Source organism: Petromyzon marinus, chromosome 37 (genome assembly GCF_048934315.1).
Source record: "Petromyzon marinus isolate PM22_M1 ecotype Great Lakes invasive population chromosome 37, UKy_Petmar_22M1.pri1.0, whole genome shotgun sequence".
NCBI lineage: Eukaryota > Metazoa > Chordata > Hyperoartia > Petromyzontiformes > Petromyzontidae > Petromyzon > Petromyzon marinus.
Window position 1 is genome coordinate 12,426,033 of NC_133703.1, and position 14,669 is coordinate 12,440,701.

Sequence of the window (14,669 nt, forward strand, 5' to 3'; positions counted from 1 at the left end):
GTACTGTATGTTAATATTATAAAATTTGTGTAAAAATGACCCATAATAGAAGCATCCTTGGGTGGGGAACCAATCAATGCTATTTCCATTCATTCTTATGGGGAAAATTGATTCGATGTTCGAACAAATCGGTGTTCGAACACGGTTTTGGAACGAATTAAGTTCGATCTCCGTGTTACCACTGTGCAGTATATTGCAAACAAAATAATTATGAAGTCACAAAGTATATTTATTTATTTACCAATGTAAAAGAAACCCCTCCGATTCATATGGTTGGCTACGCACGGTGCGGAAGAAGTTCAACATAAGTATATTTATTCGACCCGAGGTAAATTTACCAAACAGAAATCACTCGCAACGCTAATTTCTTCAAAAAAATTGTTTCCTCCTAGCTTTAGCTGTGGCAAAGTCATGAACGCTGTCACAACGTAACTCAAAGAAAACAACATTTACAATGGCCGCGTTACCGCTGCTTAGCTGTTACTTCCAATGTGGAATGGGGAGGGCCTTGAGGAGGGCCTACACAATATGAAGGCCTTATTAGCCTGCGGGTTAATCCGGCCCTGTGTGTACGGTATCTGTGGGGAGTGGCGGTATAGCAGTTAGCGCGCTGGTGCTCCAAAACCGGCGACCCGAGTTCCATTCCCGCTCATGGCGAACACCTGTGACGATTATCTGAACCAGTTCTGGGCCTCCGCAAAGTCGACTCGGCCTCAAATGGGTACCTGGTGCGGTGTGTCAACAACAACACTGGGGAGACAAAGGCGGCCGGGCATGGTGCCGACCGCCCACCCCCTCGTGTGCCGTGTTGTCCTTCATAGGTGCTCGCTAACAGCACTTGCCCCAACAACTTGTTAAGACTATACGGGGAATCTTTTGCCTTTGTGTGTGTGTGTGTGTTCCATGTGACGGACAGTCGCAGCGATGCACAGGCCTGGGTGCGGTGGGAGTCTCCCGCCTGCAGACCTACAGGGGCCTGCTGGAGGTGCTGCTGCATTGGGAAGTAGAACAACAGGTGACGTCCCAGCATGCCCACACCACTGGGCGTGCGCAGACGCCGCGGTGGCTAGGAGATGTTAACTACCTCGCCTGGTATACAGGGGGTCGCGGGTTCGATCGAAACCCTGTCGCCTGTATAGTTGGAGTTTGCGTGTCTCTCTCCCCGTAGTCATGTGGATTTGTCCCCGGGTCCTCCGGTTTATGCCTCCACGTCTATAATTAACACGTGTTTAGAGTATTTGGCTGTGATATCTTTCCACACGATAAGCCGTTTTTCGCTGGGCCATTATTTGTGGCCAGGCCGCTTCTGAAAAAGAGCAGTGTGTCTCAGTGGGCCTTTCCTGGTAAAATAAAAAAAATAGTTTGGAGTTTTAATAACATCACCGTGAAGCTCAATCATTACACGCCTTGTATAATAAACTACACGCACGGTACGAGGTGGCAGGGGGCTAGGGAAACATTGCCCATCCTCATCCTCTTCCCTCGCCCCTCCACTCCTTTCCATCCTTCCCCTACCCTCTCGTGATCCCTAAGAAACCCCTCTATTGTGGTCAGTCATTCCTCATTCCTTGCATGCCCCTGCCGCCTGAATCATTCTGTTCACATGGCGATTTTCAAACTACGTCAAGCGCCTTGAAGGAATGTGCTCTTTACATGAAATGTTTTATTAGATCGGTTCAAAATGATAACATTGTGTGAACAGTGTAAGGCTCCTGTTCAGCATTCTTCGTTGCAAGGCCCAGGGGCCGCTGGAGGCCTCCCATCATCACCATCATCATTGTGCTGCTGTCAAATCCCCAATGGCTTCAAATTTGTGGCGGCCCCTCACACTGACGATGTCTTATTGGCGAAAGTGGCCCACCCTCTGAAAATTAGTGAAGAACACTGCTCTAGTTATTCACACCACAAGTTAGTGTGATTTACGGTGTTCACCAAAATGTGACATCAAGGTTGTGTTTCACCACCGTTTCCCCACCATCCCTCGCCTCGCTCCTCTCGTCTGCACTGAAGGCTCACGGTAGAACCGTACGCAGCAGCATCACTCAAAATCTGCTTCGGACACCGAGGTTCTCGAACTGTTACAGTCTCGCGTCATTATACACTACACTATACACTACACTATACACTACACCACACTACTATATACGACACTACACTAGATATTACACCACTATATACCATAACACTCTTTGCTACACAATACACTACACCACTATGCACTACTCTACACTACACCACTATACACTACACTATTTTCCACTACACTATACACTAGACTATACACTACACTATACTGTTACAGCCTCATGTCGGTTCTCTGCTGTTGCCCCCTCGGTGTGGAACTCTCTAATCCCTTTGCACAGCCGCAACATCAAATGCACTCTGACTTTTAAGAAACACCTAAAGCCCTAATTGTTTAAATCTTGATTTGATTTGGCTCAGGGATTTCGATCAGCTCTGAGCTTGGCTCCGCTCCTTTGAGTTGTTGACTTGCGTGCAAAATCTGGCGCGCTATAAATGTCATCATTATCATGATTATTACTTTACCCCCCGCAAATACAACCGACTCGCACCGCGTCAACGGTTTGCCGTGAATTGCTCGCCCAAATCCTTACCGGCCGCGACGCTGCTCGTGCCAAACGAATGGCGCCGTTCTTTCTCTTTCTGTTGCTGCCGTCGTCGCCGTCGCCGCCGCCGCCGCCGCCGCCGCCGCTGCGCCGGCCGCGTGGCGCTTCCAGGCCGCCGTGCATCTCGGCGAAGCCAGCGCCCGCCTGCTGGCCCAGCTCGGCCAGCAGGCCAACCTCTCAGCCCAGCAGCGGAACCTCGCGTGAGTTCGCCCTTCCAGCCCGCCGGGACACACGCTCGTCGCGGACGCGTTCTATCCGAAGAGGGCACAGCGGAGAAACCTCTCGAAATTTTGATGCAATCGGCGGGGGTGGTGGGGGGGGCGGGGGGAAGAACCTCCGATTAGCACGGTTGGCTACGTACGGTGCGAAAGAAGATCAACATGTGTACGTACGTTCTGGCGAGAGTGGGGGGGACGGGGGGTTTGCAGCAAATGGCCCCGGACCTCGCGGCTCGCTCGACGCGCGTGGGGAGCTGCGTGTGCCTGGGCGCTGCGTGCAAACACCACGTGGAACGCCGAGGTAGTTGTACATCATCACCACGGCGGCAAGATGTTATCTCCCTTGCCTGCTCTACAGGAGGTCGTGGGTTCGATCCCGATCCCGACGCCTGCTGTACATTTGGAGTTTTCCTGTCTCTCTCCGTGCTCCGTGCGGTCGCGTGGATTTTTCTCCGGGTCCTCTGGTTTTTTCCTCCACATTTAGGATCAAAGTGCGTTTTGAGTATCCGGCTGTTATACATTTCCATGTGATAAGCCACTTCATTTCCGCGTGATAAGCCACTTTCGTTGAGCTTTCATTTGTGGCCAGTCCGCTTCTGAAAAAGAAGCTAATAGCTTAGTGGGCCTAACCTGGTAAAATAAAAGAAAATAGTTGAATACCCTCCTGGGCATGGACATTGTGCTTCAGAGCAGTGTTCTTTGTGTAATGCTTTGGATTTAAAGACGTTGTGATCCTTAATGTTGGAGTGGGAGAGGTGTGGCGGATTACAAAAGAACCCTGCCTTTTAACTCAACTGGCTCTGACTTAGAGAGGTTTCACCGCAATTCCCAGTAGATTTTTGCGTCGGATCTCGTCAATAATATATTTGCGTGTCGTACACCCTTCCTCTGCCAGACATGCCCAATGAATAACGTTGTCACGCGATGACAAATCGTGCCGATTTTATTGCTGCTTCAGCTGCACCACACCGGTGCGGTGAAGAGCGATTGTCAAATGTTGTGACTTGCCACGTGATACGTTTAGCTGTTACTGCGGTGATGATGGCCAGTGGGGGGTGGGAGATTGACCCAGTGGCTGCGTGCGAGACATTTGGAGATGGTAGGGAGCTGCGTTGTCTCTGTGTTGGCCGGTGACATCATGAGACCGTGCCTATCGCTGCGATCTTCACGGTGTGATTACTTCCTGCCAAATTTATCTTTCTGTTGACAACGTGATGCTGAACTCGCCAAAGCAGTTCCAGACGGGCATTCTGAACTGATGCGCTACGCCTGAAAGCGCAGTTGAAATCTATTTATATTTATGATAAACAAACAATGAAAACGTTATGTGTGTGTTTTAAATATGTTAAGCACACTGTGCATTGCGCTTGTGGCAGGCAGTGAGTGGACGGTGTACAGCAGGCACACCCAGAGGAAGGAGCTGGATTATCTCCTCAAGCTGCTGCGAGACATTAACAGAAATTGGGAGAAGGGCGCTGTTCAAGACCTGGTAACGTCGGCAGCTTTTCGCATCCTTCAGGCGTCTTGTTGGCCTTTTTTTTACTTTGCATTACTATAACCTTTTTGTACTGTTTGTCGCTGTAACATTCTTACCCGCCCATACTGGACATCTGTGAAAAAGAGCTTTATAGCTCATCGGATTCCTGCGGTACGAATAAATATTCTAATTCTGATATTTGGTAATTAATTAACTCGCCTGGGGGCCTGTGGCCCGAGCAGCCGATCGCCGACGCAACGCGACCGGCTCATCACGCGTGGCTTTCCGTCGCGCGAGAACGAGGACGTTCCGTTCCCGAAGAAGCTCGCCGGGACGCGGCACGACCCCCGAACTCGCGTCGGAGAGGAGCGTTGCCCGCCTGCCCACTCTCCCGCCGCAGCAGTCCCACGGGGTTGAAGGGTGACTGCCGAGGGTTTCCTGGGGCAGTGTGGTCCCGAATAGCTGGCAACTACTGGGTTCCAGGCCTCCGGTCCGGAGCCGACACCCCTCCCCCCCCCCACTCCACGGTGAACCTACGCTGGCCGCGTTACCGCACGAGGTTTGTGCGTGGGTAACGGCAGCGGTAGCAGGGATCACGGCGGGCCGTGGATCATAGCTGGGCATCAATCGGAAGAGCCGGTTCTGCGCTCCGCTCGCTCACTCGGTGAGATGGCACAGAGCGGATTGGTCCAGACGCTTGTGGACGAGGGAGGCGTGGTTTGTAAATAATCCTTAATAATGGGTAGCCAGTGTAGCTCACGTAATTGTCAACACAAACAGAATCGGCATCAGAATCTTGATTTATCCTGGAGAAAGCCGATGAGCTATATGCAGCTCTTTTTCATAGATATCCAGTAGGGGCGCGGGGTCAGAAAGTTACAACAACAAACAACACAACGACACGATAGGAGTGTTAATTCTCGATTTTTCCGAATTTTTCTATTTCCCTTTTTTCTACTGCCCCCGTACAGCACATCCTCGACGATCTTCTTTAATTTTCTTCAATTTTTTTTCCCGTTAATATTGCACACACACAGTGACCCATCTACACAACAAAATACAGATTAACTCAGCTCCGCACTCCACTAAAGTCCCCTACATGGCCCCTCCCACACCCCCCCCCCCCCCACCTTAACCCGTATTTAAGCTCGAGGTTCCCAGAACCTCACCACTTGGTGCAGCGATTTTGCTGTGACTGGTCCCACCTGAAGACGGAAGCTTGCTTTGCCTCCGAAGCGTCGTGTTTTAATTGTTTCTTTCATTTTATTTCAATTCATTTCAATTTGTTTTACCTACGTGACTTTACCGAATAGAACCAAAGAGTACGATAGAGAAGGTAAGCAAGTCAAAATATTATGGCAGTCACCTCAGTCAACCTATGGCACCTGGCTCTGTCCCGTGACCTCTTGTCAGCGAGCCTTCGACACTTCACGTGGCCTCAAAGTGCACCTGGCCTGGCACAGGCGCCGTGGTGACGTCACCGCCGCTTAGTGGCGAATGGCGCCTGTTGTTGTTGTTGTGCAAAATTTCGGAAAGGTTAACAAATCAGTAAAAAATCTATACAAATGAACTATTTTATTTTACCAGGTAAAGCACCCTGAGCTATTAGCTTCTTTTTCAGAAGCGACTTGGCCACAAATGACAGCCTAACGAGAAGTGGCTTATCATCGCGTGGACATTTACAGCGGCCAAACACCCCCCTGGGAATGCACAACGCTGTTTCCATGCTGCAGGAAGGCGATCTGCAGCGGAGCTTCCGAGATTTTACCGCCGTCGCCACGGCGAAGCTCAGAGACTTGGAGAAGAGCTTCCCGCTCTCGCAACCGGAGTCGCTGGCTCACCTGAAGACTCTCCTGGAGTAAGCTCTGCCACCGTCTACCCCGTGAGAGGCGAGCGACGCCCAAACCGCGTGGGATGGCCGTGTGGTGGTGGTGGTGGGTGGTGGTGGTGGCGACGCGTGTTTTGTTTCGAGACGGTGGTGGCGAGAGAGAACATCGATGATGTTACCATACGCTGGTGCTCGCTGGGCCCATGTGCATAACAGTGGAGAAGATAAATATGATGAGGGTGTCACGGTGGCCAGATGTTAACTACCTCGCCTGGTATACAGGAGGTCGTGGGTTTGGCCACGACCCTGACGCCGGCTGTATATTTGGAGTTTGCGTGTTTTCCCCGTGTGTATTTTTCAACTTGCATTTAGAGTGTTTGGCTGCTATACATATCCACACGATGAGCCACTTCGTTGAGCTATCATTTGTGGTCAGGTCGCTTCTGAAAAAGAGCTGTAAACCTCAGTGGGCTTTACCTGGTAAAAAAAAAAATCTTAATAGTAGTTTCATTTAAAATAGTAGTTTAATTTAAGTAGTTTAAAATCTAGGAATAGGTTTTACCCTTTTAACTGGCACAAAAACTGACACCTTTATTCAAGGCATCATGTTTGCAATAACCACAACACAAGCAGTCAAAATGCAAACAAAAAATACAACTCTGATAATAATATGCACTGTCCTTGAATTTGATTGGTCCACACCCGAGACAGCTTTTCTTAGAGCCTAGTCTCCATTGGTGTTGGACCAGAAGACGCCAAAAGGCGTACAACTCAAAAACAGCGCACTATCAGAGTATTGAGGGCTCGGGGTGAGCATTTACATTATGATACCTCCTTTGCCAGAAACAAGATATAGGAATAGGTTTTACCCTTTTAACTGGCACAAAAACTGACACCTTTATTCAAGGCATCATGTTTGCAATAACCACAACACAAGCAGTCAAAATGCAAACAAAATAAAGGTGTCAGTTTTTGTGCCAGTTAAAAGGGTAAAACCTATTCCTATATCTTGTTTCTGGCAAAGGAGGTCTCATAAAATAAAAATAGTTTAAAATCGCCATGGCAACTTGTCGGTCAATGAGTGCCATTGTTTGTAATGGGTTAGATGGATGGCCTGGCAGGTAAGATGCTTCGTTGCGGTGCAAAGAGGCCCCCTTCGAATTGCCCCGACGCACAGAGGCGGTAGAAACTATGCAGTCGCACGTTGTTACGCACCTCCGATTAGCACGATTGACCACGTATGGTGCAAAAGAAGTTCAACATACGTACGTTACGTGGAAAACTGGCCAGTTTCACGCAAGTCCAACCAACAGGTGGAACGTGTACGCGTGCGCACAGCAAGTTCGAGACCAGCAGCCGCACCTGGCGTTCGTGACCCTAGACATTTCGTAGCGGTAAAGCAATGTGGCGTGTATGTATGTGGATTCCGCTTTACAAGAATTGTCACGGCAGCATAACCTTGCTAGCCCAATGTGCTGGTTGTTGTCCGGATGATGGTGGGGAGGCTACCAGTAACGGGAGGCTGGAAAGCAGAGATGGCAGAACCGAATACTAAAATATCTAGCGTGTTGGCCTTGATGGGCGGCTATTATTATTCATAATGGATTTTTAGGTCACATCGTGTGGGTAAAATGTGTTGTTTACCCTTCTCCACCCGATGCAGCCAATTGATAAAGTTGCCACGTGATGAACACATTTTTCCTGGAGGACATTTTCACAATGCTGGCAACGTGCCTGATGATGCTGGTTGTGACTACCAGCGAAACATCCGCACTCAATTGTTAAATGTTGTGGTGCAGATCTCTCTCCCACAACAACAGCACTACCAGTGGTGCTGCTAGAGCAGTAGTAATACATTTGAACGTTGTTCACCTGACAAATTTTTAGTTTCAGTTCAGATATATTCATTGGCCGTGTTGGGTGGATGAGGATGTACGACACACTTTGTGCTCGTGTGATCTGACCTCACAAATCAATCGTGATATCAAATATCGCGTCGTCAAAATACATCGGCGCGTTGTGCCGGGCTAGCGTGCTCACAAAAATAAATCTTCCAGTAAATAAATAAGCGATCATAAATAAATCGATCAATCTTATCGCCCTGTTGGGACCTCCGCACTTGTGCTTGCCGAAAGCATTCGTTTAAATCAGTGGTTCTTGAACCTGGAATGCATCACGCTGCACCCCCAGGGGGTGTGAGATGCCCTTTCTGGGGGTGCGAGACATGGGCAGATTTGTTTAGAAGGCACATCATCTAAACACAAATTAATTTGTCTCATCAAACCTATCTATTTATTAACAACGTGACTTTACCGAAAAAACTAAGAATATGAATTACTGCAGTCACGAAAGCTTTAAATCAAAATTGTAAATGTTTTTAACAATTGAGACCCAAAGGGGTGCGAGGCTGCAGTCAAGGTTAAGAACCACTGGTTTAAACGCTGCGGCGATCGCCTCCAACAGCGTCCCTCACGTGACAATTTTCTCTTCCACGCGTGCCGCTCAGAACAGTTTAACACGTAGCCTTTCGTGACGAATGTCATCCATAATGTAGTTTTTTTGGGGGGGGTTGGATCGCGTAAATATTATTTATTACGGCCGCGTAGAATGATGGCACGCGGTGACGAGCATTGACGGCGCCGCCGGTGCCGCTGTCTCCCCACCCCCCTCCCCCCCCCACCCCCGTGCGCTGCAGGTGCCTGTGCGAGGTGTTCACATGCAGGGGCAACATGGACGGCACTGCACCCGCCGCAAGCCTGGCCATCATCCAGCAGGCCCTGGCGGTGAGCCTGCGACACCTCTTGCCGACCCGCCGAGTTCGGCGTCGCACGCGGTTCAATGTCGCGGTTCACATCTGTCCAGTTTAACAACCCGGTTTATATCTGTCCGTGCGTGCGCGTGTGTCGTGCTGCTATTAATTAGAATCTATTGCCTCGAGTTTCCTGCCTGCTGCTGGCTGGGCTTCTTCACTTCATCCCAGCAGTAACTCTCCCGTTGTTAGCGGCTCGCAGAGAAGACTGAGTGACTGAGAATGGCGAGGAACCATAAACGAGCGGAGGGGGGGGGGGAACCAGTTGGTGAGCTGGTGCCAACCTTTGCCCGAGTTCTGCGGTCCTCTAACCAATAAAGACGTCGTCAGCCGATAAGTGAGCGTGGGTGGAAACCGGAGTACTCGGAGAAAACGCACGCATGCGACGGGGCAACGGTGTACAATGTAGATGAAACAGATGGAGATTATCTTCTTTGGTTCTTTCGGTAAAGAGCCAAAGAAGATGAATCCTTGCAGTCACGAAGGCTTTAAATCGAGATGGAGATTAGTCCACAACTTGCTGGTGCTGCCTGACGGCGAGCCAGGGTATGGCACCTTGGACACCCAGGGTAAGTCGAGTTCGTTGCGACCCATCAACCCTCGCCTCCGCAGTGCAGGGTCACGGGCCACGTCACAGCCACCGCGCGCCCCAACGTGTGAATTGTGCTGCGCACCAGTTCTCGGCCCTTAAAATAACAGCAGCCGCCACCGCCACAACTGACTTCAACGCCACTTCAACCTCCACCACAGTGGGACCACAACAACAACAACCACCGCTGCAGCTTCACAAACACCATCGCGTCGTCGTACGATGAGTGGCCGCGCTTTATTTCTGGCCGGTTATATTGGCTGTGTGCGAGATGGTGAATTGTAATATTTCCCTAGGAAGGAGCTGAATGCTGGTACAATGAGAAGAGGGCACCGATAATCTCCGAGAAGGTAAAGCGCGCTGTGCCGTTAAATGTGGGGCAACGCGGACGGACGCATGATGCTGCTGGCGCTCGTGAATTCACGCCGTTGCTATCCTCGGCCATCACACGCTGCTGCACCTCCGATGAGCACGGTCGGCTATGTGCGGTACCAAAGAAGTTCGACGTCGCACCGTAGAACTCGCGTCCGTAAAGGCAAAGCTGCAGGCCGTTCCACCGCGTGACAGCGGTGACACCAAGTCGGTTTTACGTTGAACTTTGTGCTCGGGGATATGTGGAGTGGCACAGGATCTGTTGGCTGCAGGAAGGTCTCGCTTTCCATCGCAGGAGTCGTACGTAGTGGTAGTAGTAGTAGTAAACCTCGCGGTCACTCGGGTGTAACCTGCCAGTTCTCAAAAAATCAACGCTGCAGTGCCTCTCGCTGCCAACAACACGAGACGTGACGCGGAGTGATCCGTTGAACTTCTTCCGCACTGTACGTAGCCAATCGTTCTAACCGTGTGTGCGTCACCAGAAGTTGCGACCAATAATTGGTGAAAACATTTACGTGTACCGCTGCCATTAATTTTATTCATTCCTGTTGCTCCATGCCCCCTGTACGTATCGGTCCGACCTACTGTAATGTGCGCTGATGCCCATTTAATTGAGGGCGATGTTGGGCATGCAAATTGAAGATTTATCGATTGATTTGGCATCGCTTTCCGCGGTTGTGCCGCTCAGCTGTCCGGTGCGTCTGCTGGTTGTGCCGTGGGTTTCTCTGGCACGCGCGCGATGCCCGACGTTTTGCTTCCTGGTCATGGCCGACATCGGTGATGCGAAACTTTTGAACCCATTCCGGGACCCCCCACCCAACCCCCCTCTTCACCGAGCCTGCGCTGTGCGGCGTGGCCAAATACCCTCCAATAACCTTCATGATGATTGTCACTTGATATACACTAGGTACATTATTGGGGGAATGAGGGGGGGTGGGGGAATAACATTTGTATTTGAGTGATTGGGGCGCCATGGCGGCGAGATGTAAACAACCTCTCCTGTTATAGAGGAGGTCGTGGGTTCGATCCTGACCCTGATGCCTGCTGTGTATTTGGAGTTTGTGCGTCTCTTTCTCCGTGGTCACGTGGATTTTGCTCACGGTCCTCCAGTTTTTCCCTCCACATTTTTAAAATCACGCGTCTAGACCATTTGGCTGCTGATATAAATTTCCACGTGATCAGCCACTTTGTTGTTGAGCTATCACTTGTTATAGCCAGGTCACTTCTGGAAAAGAGCTGCATAGCTCAGTGGGCTTTACCTGGTAAAATAAAAGTTTATTTTATTTTATTTGAATTCCACTGCTAAGCCGATCGGTAAGCAGCAGTCGCCCTGAACTCTGCCTGGCACCGATGGCACTAGACACTTCGATATAGCGGTGCGATAGCCCCGTTGCTGTTGTTGATGTTGTTTTTGTTGTTGTTTAGTCCACGCAAGAGCACCTGGACAGTCTCGTGGGCCTGTGCGAGGAAATGAACAACCACCTACAAAGCAGTCCCTACAGCAAACTCTTCACCGAGTGAGAGCCTCTACTGCTCACTAATGCTCACAGTCATCATCTCTCTTTCTATATATGCATAGACATCTCTTTACACACACACAAGGTGATGCATGTATAGACACCCCACTAAAATCATCATCCTTAGACATGGTCAATCTACTACTGGATGAAGGCCTCTGCAAGCTGCCACCTCTCGTGATCCTGCGATGTTAAATCCACCCCTTAAAAAATAATAATAATAGCACTGAGGAGTTGCAGAGAGAACGAGGCGTTCGAGTTGGAAGCTTCCACTTCACCGCCCCTTCAATCGTAATGCGTCCGCTCAATATTCTTGCTGCCATGCTTCTCTCTGTAAGGCGATTCGTAGACGGAAACCCTTGGGGGGGAGACAAGGAAGACGCCACGGCTCGCGATAGAGGATTATAAAAGTTAGCGTCGGAGTTGTACGCAGAACTCGACGGTGGAATACATTTGTGAAGCACGGGAATTGGACAGTCGTTCAGATGATGATGAAGAGGAGGAGGAGGAGGAATGAGCGGAAGAAGCGCAATGACCCGAGTAAACCTGCAACATAAAACCGTCAGAAGCCACAAAAATAAACTCCGCGAACCATTTACATTACTCGTGCTACAATCGTGACGATAATCATTACAAACTATCCAAAACAGCGAAGCGAGTGAACGGTACATTTTCACGAAGGTTAAGAGGCGAAGTGCGCGAGGAGTGCGCAGTGCCGCCGGCAGCTGCCGGCGGACGGTCGACCGCTCGACTGACCCCCGCTGTGCTGTGTCCTTCGGCAGCGTGGCGAGCGTGAACATCAACGCCGTTCGCTATCAAGCGATGGAGAAGCTGGTAAGCTCTTCACGTCCGTCAACTCTGTGCCCCTGATCAAGTCTAGACTCCGAGACATTCCGCTATCTCCTCCCCCCCTCTACCTGCGCCTGCCCGACTCTCACCGCCTCTCTCTCTAGAGAATTAACGTGCGCACTCTTTCTGTACGGCGTCATCTTGAATTCGCTTCGTATTTCTCTGGCACTGTTTTGGCTGTTGTTTTTGAACTGCCTTTCCCAAGATTGGGAGTTGATGTATTTATGCACTTTGAACTTATATACTTTATTTGTTTTATTATTTAAGGGGTGCCACCAGTGGCGTGATGTGTTATTCCTTGCCTGGTTAGTGGTTTGGTCTCGACCATGTATCTTCTCCCAGTGGTCGCTTGGATTTTTTGTCCGGGTCCTCAGTATTTCGCCACTTTACAATTCCACGTGGTAAGCCACTTGGTTGAGTTATCATTTCTGAAAAAGAAGCGAATAGCTCAGTCAGCCTTACCTGGTAGAATTAGAAATAGTTTCGTTTGATTTGTATTTTTTGGGGGAATTGTTTACCTCTCCTACACTTTGCGCTCCGATCGTGTGTTTGTGTTGTTTGTTGTAACGTTCTGACCCCGTGCCCCTACTGGACATCTGTGAAAAAGAGCTTTACAGCGAATCGGATTCTTCCTGCTGTATAAATATTCGAATTCTGATTCTGAATGCCCCTGTAGCCTACATCCCCATTGGTCGTCTCATCCTTCGTCTCCTTCTGAATGCCCCTGTAGCCTGCATCCCCATTGGTCGTCTCATCCTTCGTCTGATTCTGAAAGCCCCTGTAGCCTGCATCCCCATTGGTCGCCTCATCCTTCGTCTCCTTCTGAATGCCCCTGTAGCCTGTATCCCCATTGGTCTTCTCCTCCTTAGTCTGATTCTGAATGCCCCTTAGTCCCCCAGTGCTTGGGTGGCCGTTGGGCTGGGGGGGGGGCATCACCATTCCCTTGAAGCGACCTCTCTCAATGCCTCTTTGACGTTGTTTGCGCTCCTCAACCGAGACGGCTTCCAATCCCCCCCCCCCACCCCCGTTCCTGTGCGTTTGATGTTTGACGTCCAGCCGCGTTGCCCTCCTCCTCCTCCCCTCCATCGCCCGGGCCCTTTGCAAGCCGGTCTCACCGATCGTCGTCCTTGCCACGTGCGTCGGATGTACCGCGGCAGCTTCCTGCACAAGACACCGAACAGCCTCGATTGTCCGTGTCTCTCCCCCCTCCACCCGCCACATTGCAGGGGGGATGTTTTGCTCACCACCACTGCCACCATCACCCCCCACCCCCCCCCCCCACCTCCTCCCTCTCTCTCTCTCTCTGTCGTCCTCGCCAGGTGGCGGCCGACGTCTCGTCGGCCATGAGGAGCTTCTCCGAGCTGGACGACTCCGTGGCGGACATCATCCACAGGCTGTACACGGCCGTGCAGGGCCTGCACCAGCTTGGCACTCAGCTGCTCGCGTGCGTGAAGGGGGATGTGGCCCAACCGGAACTCCCGATCACAATGTTTTTTTTATTTGTCCTGGAAGAATCCAAAGAGCTGTGAAGCTCTTTCACGGATGTCCAGCAAGGGGGAGTGGGGGGGGGGGGGGGTTCAGCCTGCGTGCTAAGGGCAGCGTTACCTTCAATTGTTTTTATCCGTCATGTCGGGCACAAAGGTGCCGGTTTATCGTCTGACTGGTGCCTCTACGTTCGTGGCCGTTCGGATTTTTTTTGTAATCGACATGCAATTGTCATTTACATTTAGAAGGCGCAATTCATCCAGGGATCTCGGTGCAACCATGCACGAAGTTAGGAAATATACGCGGGAAATGTAGTCCTGCAGGCGAGACAGGTGTGAGTCTTCAGATAATGCCTAAACAGAGCGAGTGAGCTCATCTAGCCTAGACACTGGTGGGGAGGGCATTCTATCGTCGGTCTTGTTAGTGGGTCCACCGCAGTCAACTGGCAGTTTTCATGTAGTGGGGTAAAGCATGGGGAGGAGAAGGGTGCTCCCACGTGATACCTATAACGTGGTGCTGGCCACCCCCACCCCCATCGAGTGCTTGTGGCGGCCTTCATACGTGCTGCTTGCTAACAGCACTTGCCCCAAATATCTGTAAAGGCTATACGGGGTGGGGAGGATCTTTGTCTCTTTTTTTTTCCTCCCCCTCCCCCCACCCCCACGACCTCAGTCGAAAGGCCCTGGAGGCGACGTTACTATCGTCGTTCCACGAGTGGTTCCACTCGGCCATCCACGACTGGCTGCTCGTGTGCTTCCGGAAGTCTCGCCAGGTCACCTCGCTCGCCGTCGAGAAGGACTCGGTGAGCTCTGCACCGTCGCCTTGGCAAAATCGCAGACCCCCCCCCCACCCACCATCACCGCTGCCCCCACCGGCGCCCCCCACCAGGGCCCTTGCC

General features: G+C 51.0%; 1 protein-coding gene across 1 annotated transcript in view; it reads left to right on the forward strand.

Moving 5' to 3' along the window:
* Nucleotides 1–14,669, forward strand: part of LOC116949753 (BAI1-associated protein 3-like) — a 66,409-nt gene that overhangs the window by 28,873 nt on the left and 22,867 nt on the right. Inside the window, exons 10-19 of the mRNA XM_032967387.2 lie at nucleotides 917–1,015; nucleotides 2,739–2,827; nucleotides 4,226–4,334; nucleotides 6,056–6,180; nucleotides 8,846–8,933; nucleotides 9,845–9,898; nucleotides 11,346–11,437; nucleotides 12,220–12,271; nucleotides 13,606–13,730; nucleotides 14,444–14,573. Coding sequence (XP_032823278.1) covers nucleotides 917–1,015; nucleotides 2,739–2,827; nucleotides 4,226–4,334; nucleotides 6,056–6,180; nucleotides 8,846–8,933; nucleotides 9,845–9,898; nucleotides 11,346–11,437; nucleotides 12,220–12,271; nucleotides 13,606–13,730; nucleotides 14,444–14,573 — 963 coding nt within the window. The remainder of the gene's footprint in view (nucleotides 1–916; nucleotides 1,016–2,738; nucleotides 2,828–4,225; nucleotides 4,335–6,055; nucleotides 6,181–8,845; nucleotides 8,934–9,844; nucleotides 9,899–11,345; nucleotides 11,438–12,219; nucleotides 12,272–13,605; nucleotides 13,731–14,443; nucleotides 14,574–14,669) is intronic.